At 33.9% G+C, this 12,443-nt stretch overlaps 1 protein-coding gene across 3 annotated transcripts; it reads left to right on the forward strand.

Moving 5' to 3' along the window:
• Positions 1-3,896: 3,896 nt before the first annotated feature.
• Positions 3,897-11,406, forward strand: LOC107892029 (kinesin-like protein KIN-14C). 3 transcript variants are annotated; one of them, XR_005918583.1, is made up of 23 exons: positions 3,897-4,504; positions 5,160-5,317; positions 5,400-5,507; positions 5,648-5,866; positions 6,092-6,219; positions 6,343-6,426; positions 6,577-6,654; positions 6,740-6,832; positions 6,918-7,019; positions 7,185-7,526; positions 7,611-7,692; positions 7,781-7,876; positions 7,957-8,136; positions 8,241-8,347; positions 8,433-8,611; positions 8,799-8,963; positions 9,036-9,289; positions 9,441-9,604; positions 9,852-9,980; positions 10,545-10,611; positions 10,727-10,808; positions 10,921-11,092; positions 11,179-11,406. XR_005918583.1 is itself a non-coding variant. In XM_041101726.1 (20 exons), exons 4-19 carry the CDS (start codon positions 5,806-5,808, stop codon positions 9,954-9,956), a joined length of 2,220 nt encoding a protein of 739 aa, XP_040957660.1. In that variant the 5' UTR covers positions 3,897-4,504; positions 5,160-5,317; positions 5,400-5,507; positions 5,648-5,805; the 3' UTR covers positions 9,957-9,980; positions 10,189-10,534. The 3 variants fall into 3 exon arrangements, 1 of the variants encoding a protein (XP_040957660.1); XR_005918582.1 differs by having other exon boundaries at positions 10,731-10,808; XM_041101726.1 differs by lacking the exons at positions 10,545-10,611; positions 10,727-10,808; positions 10,921-11,092; positions 11,179-11,406 and adding an exon at positions 10,189-10,534.
• The last annotated feature ends 1,037 nt before the right edge of the window (positions 11,407-12,443 follow it).

Consider the following 12,443-nt stretch of genomic DNA (forward strand, 5'->3'; position numbering starts at 1 on the left):
TAACCTAAAGAAGTAAATGGAATAGTACAACACGGGTATTTTCTCAATATCTTTAATAGATCAATTATGGATCATCTCATACATATATATCACAATTATATCATAAATAATTATTAAATAGATATATAAAGAGATGAGTAATAAAATAAAATTTCCAACCAAGGTTTCCATGGTTCTATTTCTAGAAAATAAAACAAAAATTACGTAGTTTTTCATCATAAGACATTCCTTGTGCCTTTGACCACTATCGCTCCATCTTCTCCTCGTTATAGACTTTTTTTTGGAAAATTATATTTATGTCCTATGTCCATTTCCGGCTCACAACAATTCTATAAATAAAAATAATCCTACGTGGAGATGATACTCCATAGTCTATTTCCTAAGAACCAAAATATTGGCAAAAAAAATTATTATTATTATATATTGTATATAATATTGCATTCATTCACATACATTCTCCTAAACATACGAATAATTACAAAAAGTCATATATTATCAAATATTAATCAAACAAGATGAAGAGAGAGATTCGGTCTTGGTTTACACCATAAATGTAGCACAACTTGGATCTAATACAAATTGCTGGAAAAATCCGGTTTGAAAATGGTTTTCTTGCATAGCGAAAAATTAAAATTTTGAAAATCGACCTGATTTGTGATATTTATAGCAATAAACCTTAACCGAATTCGTACCTTTGTTTTTGGATAAATGGATCCTTGATGTTTTCTGGCTTTCAACCAAACAACCTTCTCCTTTATTCTCGTATCACGAACTATTTTGAGTGTAGGCCCGAACCAATTGAATCAAAACATAGAACTAGAAAAAGTTTTCCTTTTAAGGTGATAATGAAAAATCATCTCTTCTTTAATAGAAATCGGTAAAATTGTTATTCTGAAAAATATGTTTATAAGTTGAGAATAAATTCTCTTTATTTTTCATTAAAATAACAATCTCTCAAAAGTTGTGTAAATAGCTCTACCGGTGTCATTCTATTTATAGGAAGAGAAGGTAGAACCCTTGTAGAGTTGTAGATGTTTATTTTAAATAGAAAAATAACATCCTACTTAGATTAGGAGAGAGATGAACGACTCACATTTGTATTTATATTAGGGTTGCTGCCCCCTTCATGTTATATGAGAGGCTTTGGGCCTCTCTAATATTGGGTTAGATTACGAATACTTCCAAGGCCTTTTTGACCTAATACTCTATAATATGATCTAACCTGTTTTAGTTGTTCTATTTCCTAAAATAAACTTTAAAATTTACATATTAAATAATTTTCTCATCCAATTTTACTCCAACAAAATTTTGACAATTTTACCCTTGATAAAATTTAAACGATTTTACCCCAATAAAATTTTGAGAAAACTCATTCAATATGTCACAATTCAACATGTTAACTATGACCGAATGTTTTATTTTCATTTTTGGGCTTCAAAATAGACCAAAAACATAAACTCATTCTTCCATTATTTTCTAAGTAATATTATATAGGATTGCAAATTTCCAGTTCCATTTTCATTTTCATTTCCATTTTTGGAAGCCTATATTCATTTCCAAATGATTCAATTTCTCCATTTCAAAGAAAGTCATAATCATTCCTGAATGTTTCTTATTTTTCTTTTTCTATTCATTCCATTAATTTCTATTCAAACACGCAACTTATTTCTGGTTTCAACGAGCTAGTAGGGCGACCGATTGAACATATATAGTTGAGGCTCAAATAATTTATAATTAAGTTCTGGCTTTTCGCCTATTAATTATAAACTCATTTAGTTATGAAGTCATTCCACTATAGTATCGTGACTGAGCTTTCATCAACGACATACCATTACGAAAACAACTACTCACTACTCTTCTAATGACCTTGTCATAAGTCTGTTATCCTCGTAGGATATCCTTAATCTCTTTGGGATAATATTCGTTCTCCCAATATTTATTCTATTTTATCTCATGGTAACAATTACAACCTCCTTCATGAAAAGTCAATCACTATCAAATAGTGATCAAGTCATCCATCACAAGGATGGACAACCTGTGGCCACGTTTACTTTTCTTCAACCATGTAATGCTAATGAGGATATCATTTACCCATGTTTTGGGCTATGAGTTTCATTGCTATGAATGATGTTACATACTACAAAAGTCGTACACCTAACACACAAGCTTTCAATTCCTTATCTATTTGAACTACGGTTTTTACTTGCATCAAAGTGTACAAGTCACACATACATAGTCCGTCATCCACTCAAGATTTAGGTATGTCACACTATGAACGTCACAAGTGAATAAATCCATAAACAGATTTGGGATCTATTATGCTTGAGTCTTGTCCGATGTACTGTCAGTCTAGTCAGTCACATCTATGTCTCTATCTTCTGGGAATCATTTGCTCCGATGCCTAAGACAATGCATCTCCCTAATTGGACTTGATAGATGACATATTAGTTTTTCAATCAGTTTGATAATTTCTGATTAGACTAAGGACATGTTTAGGTTCATCTATTAATACAAGTTGTCTTTTCGTACTATGATCTGACCACGTAATACCACTTAGTATTAGTTTAAACAGTAGACAACCGATGAACAACATTTGCTTCTATTTTTCTTTGTGTGCAAGAACCATGTGAGGATAATTATACAAAGTATATTAATGTAATCAATGAACTTGTTTTATTAAATAATTTGTTCAAAAAAATTATAAGTGTATATTGAGGAAAATACGGCACCAAATCCAGCATGGACCCCTAGTAAGAACCTTTTTATAATCTTTCTTTGATCAGAATTTCACGAGAAAGTACCCATCTCAATATTTATCAACTTCATCAGCATCGTAGTTTTCCACAAAGTATAAATATGCCATATTCTTTTCGACTAAGTCTGAACACAATTTGAGAAACCTATGAATTGTAGACTGTTAGAGTTATTTGACCCGAATCCTATTTGATCCAGCCTAAAAAGTTTGATGTGCAACTCACTTATTAAAGAAATAAAATAGAGTCAAACTTGAGTACGAAACTTGCCACACAAGTTGAATCCATATAGGACTATACTTCTTCTATTAGACGGGTTTTAACTCTTAAAAAATTGCACATAACCGCAAATCTCTTATATTGTTGTTTTTCAATATTAGTGAATTTCTCCTCCTCTGCCTGTGGTTTTTTCTCGATAAGGGTTTTCCACTTAAAATCTGCGCATTCTTATTTTTCTTTCTTATTGCTTTGCAACTATTCCTGCTGCCATTATCGACGTATAGTATAACATAGACCGTTTAGTTCACCTTTCAACACATCATTTTCACCTAACACGATGTTATCCTCTTTAGAAAAGCCAAGCCCCTTGTCTCCATCTCTCTTAGTTTGGCCAACTAGTATGTCTCTGGACAAAACAAAATCCTCCATTCCCATCTTATTCAACCCAAGTCTATGAGCCTGACCCTCTATGTTCGAGTTAAACAACCCCGTCATTTCTCTATTTTTGATATTAGACGATTTCTCCTCTTCCTTACGACGGCTTTTCTTTGCCATTCACCATGAAAAAAAGAAATTTGTGCCTTTGAATATTATAAACATAAAAGAAAGTAAATTTTTTTGGATAATCCCTAGATCTCAATTTAACTAGTATAAAATTATATAATTAATTAATTAAGTAATTGAGAATTACCATAAAACTTGATGATAAATATAATATATATAACAGAAAATGATAGTTTAATGTTAGCAATATGAGAGAGAGAGAGAGAGAGAGAGAGAGTTTTCTTTTTTTTTTTGGAAGACAAATTCAGAGTTATCTACAGATTATAGATAATTTCTCAAGTAAGCTATTTCTTTAAAAGAATTTCAAACCGTGATATTTATATTTAAAAACAACAGCTGAAGTGACTCAAGGAATATTCAAATTACAAAATGCATGCTTTATTATTTCATTTGAAGAAGTCAAAAAAAACATAGTTGAACCCCTCCCCCCCTCCCAAAACGTGAATTAGTTTGTTGTGTACTAGAAAGCTTTTAATTTCGGCAAAGTTTGACTGCCATATATATGTTTTTAATATTGATTTGAAGAAGTTATGTATGATTTTCGTACAGTAATGTCTTAAATGTTGTCAAAATAACTTCAGAGTTTTTGTTGTTGGTTTTAAGAAAGGCTATGAATAGGCGAAGAATTTCTTTAGATGAAGTTGTTTGGGATTGAGTTGGCTACCGAAACAACCCAACTCAAACCCACAAAAGATGGAGCATCAATGTCGGATCCTACTTTGCCGCTTAATTTCTCCCTCTACACCAACGGTACAGCGAATGCCAAACAATCAAAAAATGTTTCAAACCCAAAAATTTCAAAAAAAAAAAAAGGAAAAGAAAAGGAAAATTCTTTTAATGACATAATCCAGTACTTGCCATTTAACAAAGATTCCTTGAACCTTTGTTCTACGTGCGCATCTCCACATCATCTCTTTGTCTTCTTAGGGTTGGGCTCTTTGCCTTTGTCATGTCTCCCCAATCTTATGGTAACCTTTCCTATCATGTCATTTATGTTTTCACTTTAAATTTTGTTGCTAATTTTTCTATTTTAACAATGTTGAATGATTATGTCCCAGTCTTTGGATGGTATAATGTTCAGTTTTGTATATATTTGCAAGACATACCCAGATTTCAACAAGGTTGTAAAATCATCAATGTCAGCTGTATTTTATGAAATTGTTAGCTTCTTTGTTCTTTGCATTTCAGTCTTACAAATTTCATAATGGCTGCAATTTGTTTTTCCAAATCAATCCTGTTAAAGGGTGTAAAAGTTTAATGCAGTTTTATTTGAAGATCACAAATTTCTGTTCAACTGCTTAATGCATTTGGAGTCTGCTGGTTATCATTGTTTGTGTGATTGTGTAGATTTCAATATGCAAAACATGTAGGTACCTTGATATCGAATTGAATCAAGTTCTTGACATCAAATGTTCATAATTAAGCCACAAAGCACCTTTGTAACTCAATGTAAGCAAAACAAAACAAACAAAAAAACTATGGAGGATTTGGCTGTTCTAATGTAACTGCATTTCCATGTTTTTGACCTAATGGTGAATAGTAATTATGAGGCAACATGTCCTTTATCATTTTCCCTTGTTTAACAAAGTGTGTTTGCCTTTTTGTCTTTTTCCTCCTCTGCAGCCAAGCAATGGGAGATTGTGATTCAGTGGTTGAACACCGTTCTTCCTGATCTCAGGTTGCCAACAGAAGCCTCAGATGAAGAGTTGCGAGCTTGCTTGCTTGATGGCACTGTCCTATGTAGAATCTTGAACAGGCTTAGTCCTAGTTCTCCAAACGAGGTTGTTTAAAACTCATTTTGGATTCTTTTGATTAAATCTTAATATGAGTTTGCTGATTTGTTTAGTTTCATTTTTTCTCCAGGAAAGTTCTGAAAATTCTTCAGTATCGCAGTCAGAAAATGTTAAAAGATTTTTAGCCACTATGGATGAGTTAGGGATACCCAGATTTGAGGTGTCAGACCTAGAGAAGGTATCCATTAATAATAAGAAAATTTGCAGTGACGAATATTTAAATGAACATTTGATTTCTTAGCCACATGCAAATAGCTTCCTCATTTATGAACCTGGTAGAATTTAAATTTTTGATGATCCTCTTTCTCTCTTCTTCAGGGATCTATGAAGACTGTTGTCTACTGCCTTTTATCACTAAAGTTACATTTCATATCATCTGGAGAGGAGTTATCTACCTTAAGTACTATTACTAAAGCTGAAAGCATTGATGATGATGGATCGTCCCCTGGCTCTCTCCAACAATTTTTGGTGAAGAAATGAGGAACGCTTTCCCAGGATTAAAATTGCAGTGTGCCATGCACAATCAAGTTATTTCAGGTATGTCTTTGTGCCTCCTTGTGTGTGATCATTAATGTTGTATCTGGGATACTTTGAAGGATTTAAGTGCTTTCAATGGTAAAATTGCTATAAGGAACGTGCAGATTAGAGGAAATTTTAGTTAACTGGCTATTCAGTTTGATGGTTCATTTGTGCACCAAAATATACAAGCATTAGCAGATTTTATCTCCAATTTATGTTTTGTGCTTTTTGCGCATTCTGCAGAACCATCACCTGCAGTATTGAAGCATGTTGGACACAAGTTCCATGAGGTGTTTCAGTTGAAACAAGCATGTTATGCTGATCTCCCTGTGACAAAAATTTTAGAGATGATGGAGTCAAACAGTTTAGAAGTAAGTTGTCAACATTTATCATGTTTTACAATTTATTTTGGCTACTCTTCTACCATTTAATCCTCCAAAAACTTGTTATTTAGTGATGTGTGTTTGACGTTTTTTCACATTTCATGTATGCAGAGTGCCCCAACTCAGGCACTTTTACATGTTGTGTATGGAATTCTGGATGAAACTGCTGAAACAATGAACAGCGAAATACCTCATGTATGGTATATGATGAACTAATGGCTATAATTTATTTATGCCTGATGTGCACATTTGGACTTAACATTTTACATATATACATTTGTTTGCATGTTCATATACATGGATATCATGTTATGAGAAGATGATGACATTAACTTTCTTGATCAGCATGTGGCTTGTCTCTTGAGAAAAGCTGTGCAGGAGATGGGACGGCGTCTATCAACACAAGCAGATCATCTAAGAACTGTAAATCCTATTCTATTTATCTTGCTTTGAATGCTTTCTTCTCAGTTTCTCACTATAGGTTTTTATGTTGTACTATTATCTGCAGCAAAACAATCTGTATAGGGCTCGTGAGGAGAAGTACCGATCGAAAATCAAAGAACTTGAGGCCCTTGTATCTGTGTCTCGTAAAGAGACTAAGGTGCATGAACTAATGAAGCAAAAAGTAAAAGTGCATTTCTCTTTTAGAAGCTAACTTGTGTATTCAATGAACTTATTTGTTGCAGCATGTCACAGTCCAGCCTCAGCAGATAAGGAGTCGAAGAAAAAAGAACGTTTCTTGGTTTTCAGCTTCAACACTCTTGAAATGCTTCCGCCCTACCTCACAGGCATAATTATGTAGATGTTATTTTACACATTGTTTATGAATTACTTATTGCAAAATCTCAAACGAGTTGTTTGTCAGTAGTCTTTCCTGCCTCTGAATCTGCAATCTCATGAAATACGGGTACCTTTCACTCTATTTTTCTCATTGGATTCTTGCCCACTTGCAGACTGCAAACTCGAAATTGGAAGAAGAACAGAAAGTTGAGAAGCAGGAGATGATGAAGTTGGTGAAAGAAAATGAGAAAAACATCCTTGAACTTGCAGCAATGAGACAAGAACTAGATATTGTTGGAATGGTGCACAAGTTTTGCTCCTTGGAAATGGAAGCAGAGGCAAAGGCTGCTATAGCAATACTTCAACTAAAGATAAAAGAGCTTGAGTGCCTCCTTGCTGATTCAAACAATAAGGTGAAAGAGCTTGAAGAAAGTTTCGAGTCAAAATGCCAGAGTTGGACCATGAAAGAGAAAATCTACCAAAGCTTTATTGATTTTCAGTTTGAAGCAATGCAGGTATATATAGGTTTCTGTCATAATTTAGTTTTTAAATTTTGTTCTCCAACATAATTCATTTTACTAATTTGTGCAAGTATTCAGAAATTGAGGTCAAGTTCCGAAGCCATTAAGCAAGAAGTTTTGGAAACACAGAAGAGATACTCCTTTGAATTTAATCACTTAGGTGGGATTATGGTTGGAAAGTTTTGTTATCTTGTTTTGTTTGTGATAAATGTTATTATGATATTTCTTTTTTCTTTTCTTTTGTTCAGAATCAAAGCTCAAAGCAGTAACAGATGCGGCAGGGAACTATCATGAAGTTCTTAAAGAAAATCATAAGCTTTTTAGTGAGCTACAGGATCTGAAAGGTGCCTATAAGTTGCTTCTTCCTATTGGATTCTATGTTTTTGTTTATCTCCTCCTTTTAATATTTTTAAATTTTTTACAGGGAACATTAGAGTTTATTGTCGAATAAGGCCTTTTCTACCTGGACAAACCGAAAAACTGTCGACTATAGAAAATATCAGTGAAAATGGACAGTTGGTTATTGCGAATCCCTCCAAGCCAGGAAAAGATGGCCAACGGTCGTTTAAGTTTAATAAGGTCTTTGGCCCAGATGCTACTCAAGGTTTTCATTCTTCCATCACATTCCTTGCAATATGAACTTGAATCTATTTGCTTTGTGAAGCACTGCAATAACTAATCATTAGAACTCTTTTTAAACAATGTCAGGAGAGGTGTTTGCAGATATCCAACCCTTTGTTAAATCAGTAGTTGATGGATATAATGTCTGTATATTTGCTTATGGTCAAACTGGTTCTGGGAAAACCTATACAATGGTATGAATCCCTTCCCTTAAGCTTTATGAAGTTGCACAAACATTTTTGAACAATTCCTTTCAACATTTCTTTTATACATTTCCAGACTGGTCCTACTGGGGCAACTGAAGAGGAATGGGGTGTTAATTATCTAGCTTTGAACCATCTCTTCAAAGTCTCTCAAGATAGAAAAAGCAACATGGTCTATGAAGTAGCGGTTCAAATGGTTGAAATATACAACGAACAAGTGCGCGATTTATTATCCAGTGATGGTTCTCCGAAGAGATATCCTTATTTTAAACAAGATAGACTTGCTAAATAGAAGTTTGTTAACCTGTTCATATATATATATGTGTGTGTGTGTGTGTGTGTTTGTATATTACCCTTTTTGAAGTGTTTTTCTTTGGATGCTTGAATAATATTCATGATTTAGTTATAGTCTACTTATCCTTGTTATCCTTGATCTGCACACAGTTGGGATTACAACTATCTCTCAACCTAATGGGTTAGCTGTACCTGAGGCTTGCATGCACCCTGTTATATCAACCTCCGATGTTTTAGATTTAATGGATATCGGATTCAAGAATCGAGCTGTTAGTGCTACTGCTCTTAATGCAAGAAGCAGTCGCTCTCACAGGTTTGTATATTTAATATTTTCAATTACATCTGAATATTTCCCCAGTGACATGATTTAGAGTTATGGCTGCAGCATTGTCACTGTTCATGTTCGTGGGAAGAATGTAAAGACTGGAACTGTATTGTATGGTAATCTTCATTTGATAGACCTAGCAGGCAGTGAAAGAGTAGATAGATCTGAGGTAACTGGTCATAGGCTTAGGGAAGCACAACACATAAACAAATCATTATCTTCCCTAGGAGATGTAATTTTCGCTCTTGCAAAAAAGAGTCCTCATGTGCCCTACAGAAATAGCAAGCTCACTCAAGTACTTCAAAGCGCTCTTGGTACGTCTTTCATCTTTATTCTTAAACTGTAGAAACCTTCTCCGGGTTTTAGAGTACTAAAAACATGTTCTAATCACTCGGAGATTGCTGAAGTTATGGTTCGTCTAAATTTTTACATGTTTCATAAGTTCTATGATATTGTATGTTACAGGAGGCCAGGCAAAGACCATCATGCTTGTGCAGCTCAATCCTGATGCCACTTCCTTTTCTGAAAGTATGAGTACTTTGAAGTTCGCTGAACGAGTTTCTGGAGTTGAGCTAGGTGCTGCACAAAGTAGCAAAGAGGAGAAGGATGTTAGGGAGCTACTGGAGCAGGTGCAGTTTTTATATTCCTCTTCCATTTATCATAACTTTTTCTTTTATAATGTTTCAATTTCCAATATTAAACTCAACTGGAGTCAGACATACATGATGAAGAAGTATGCATACTCACTGTATTTTATTGTATTTCAGTAGATATCTTCATATTTAGTTTCCTTTAAATGTTTACGAGAATCATGCGTAATAGGATAAGGTACTGTTACTCCATAGCATTATGTTTTAAGTTTAACTGGCTCTGCAGATGGCATCTCTCAAGGACAAAATAGCCGAAAAGGATGAGGAGATCAGGCGGTTGAAATCACTAAGAGATCTAAAACCACGGATACCGCAGCAACATCAACTGTGAGCAGCAAGGAACAGGCTGATTGAGGTATGGTTCTTCCTCTATTCCATGTGTCTTTCCTCATGAAAGCCAAAAACTGTCCAATGGAAAAGGCCAAGGACATACTGAGAAAGCAGTTTTGGATTGTGAAAACTGTTCACAGTGTGAATAAGCATCCTAAGGCTGGTTTCCCAGCCGTCCTTGGATGAAGAGAAGTTTACTGAAATATCTAATGTTGTTCTTTCTATGTGTACAGAAACTGATGCCTCATCTGTAATACACACTTTTTCCTGAAGGCATAAGTTTGGGCAACTGAATATTCTTTCTTCTCTTTTTCCTAGGGACTCATTGATAATTGTATAGTTTGCTGTTCAATTTCATTCAGAAGATCCCAAAAGTGATCACATTCTTTGTTCTAATGAGATTCCAAAAGTGATAATTTTTTAGACCATATTTCGCCTCCTTTCATTTACATCGAAACAAGCTAAACTGCAAAGTTTCAACCCATTACTGTTTGAGTACTAGCAGTTTTCTTCTTAAACATAAAATATCGCTGCATTTACATCTGAAGTTACATTCTAGAAGTGACAACTAGCTTTACTGGGTTTGCAGATAACATAAATTTGATATGGGGAAACTTCGTTCCAGTGCTTTTCTTCATTTTAGGCTGCAAACAGATGTAAGCCTTCTTTCATTCACATTTGTTCAACATTTTTTAATTGCTGTATTCCATTTATAAGGTGCTCCATTGTGTAATCTATATCTCATATATTCTAATTTTGTGGTGGACTAAGGTAGCATCAAAGACTTGACTTACAAAAACCAACACAAGGGTTAAAGGCATCAAGAACAGACTCTACACACAGCCTTCAACAAGTATGTAAACCTCAGAGCTCTTTAGGTTAATTCTCATTAGCTATGGTAGATAAAGATCAGAAGGCCTGTTGACATATATTCTCCTAAATTGTCTTCTATTTGCTCCTTTTAGGCGTTAGGAAGAGTCTAAGCTCCACTTCAATCAGCCCTTTTCCCAGATGATGATGATAATGATGAATTTATGTATGTTGAAGTCTCATTTTCAGTATAGATAATGATGTTGATGATGCATGCCTGCCTAAGAAGTGAAATACATCTAATTTCCTGACTGGTTTCTTTTTAAGGTAACTTCATTCGTATCTTTCATTTTCTACTGCTTTGCTATGCTTTCTTAGTTCTTCAGTGTTTACACTCACTCTTGTGGAGGCAGAATTTTAGTTGACAAAGCTAGAAGATGATGATGATGTACACCATGATTTCAAGAGCTCGTCCTCTTTAAGCATCTCTAAGTTCTCCATCTATAATATAACATATAAAAGCTTAATCTAAATTCATTCTTTATTTATTCTTTCTTGAGCTTCAAATATGTATATCAAAATCAAAGCAATGCACACTTTCCATTATATTTTTAGTTTTTATCAGTTCACTTATACTATTTAATATATATTGTTATTGTATTTGATATTATGAACTAAGTGAGATTACATAGTATTAAGAAATAGCAACAAATGCAAAGCTAATAACAGAAATAACATTAATTAGGCTAAAATGGAGAAATTTTCATATAAATAATCAATAACATTAATCTTTGTGTGCGATTGAATAAATAAAGGCAATAAAAATCCAAATTTCTCTTTTTTCCTTTTTTTGCAAATAATTGTTATATAAATAATCAATATATTTATTTATTTGTATTTTGAAAAAAAAAGTTTTATGATTATTTATATGAAAATTATTTGCAAAAAAAAAAAAAGAACAAAGAAAAAAGGAAAAATTTTTATTGCCTTTATTTATTCAATCGCACACAAAGATTTTATAGATTTTATTTATTTAAAATATATGAACATGGTTTTACGATTTTGTTTTTATGGCAAAGTTAATTAATTTCGTTTTTAAGGAGAACCAAATATTATTACTCAAAGACAAGTCAAAGCAACAGAATAAGTGAAGAATTACTAACCCGAAACTAATAGACTTCATCCCATAAACTCAAGCTTATGCCCTTCAGCATCATTATTTACATTTGACTGAGAACTTGAAACTAAAACATGCACAATACCAGAAATAGTTTTCGAAATCAAGTAGTTAGCATCCGATAAAGCACCCTTTTCAACCTCATGAGTTGCCTTATTTACTAGTCTACATGTCCATTAGACGAGCAAGGATTGGAACTCAGTTTAGCTCGAGACAATCATAAATAATACTGTCGAGTCATTAACCACTTGGTTTTGTAGCACACCCACGACACGTGGGCAATTAGACTCAATGATAATTTTATCAAGCCCCATCCACTTGAGCCAAGACAGCACCTCTCGTATCGCCATTCCTTTGGCCACCATCGGGTCCTTATAGCCTGCCCAAAAACTAGAGCAGCACCATACGGAGGTACCAGACGAGTCTCTGACCACTCCAACCCATGCCGTAGCCTCCTCAGCATAAAAAGTAGCAGCATCAATAATACATTTAAGAATTCTT

Source organism: Gossypium hirsutum, chromosome D09 (genome assembly GCF_007990345.1).
Source record: "Gossypium hirsutum isolate 1008001.06 chromosome D09, Gossypium_hirsutum_v2.1, whole genome shotgun sequence".
Classification (NCBI taxonomy): Eukaryota; Viridiplantae; Streptophyta; class Magnoliopsida; order Malvales; family Malvaceae; genus Gossypium; species Gossypium hirsutum.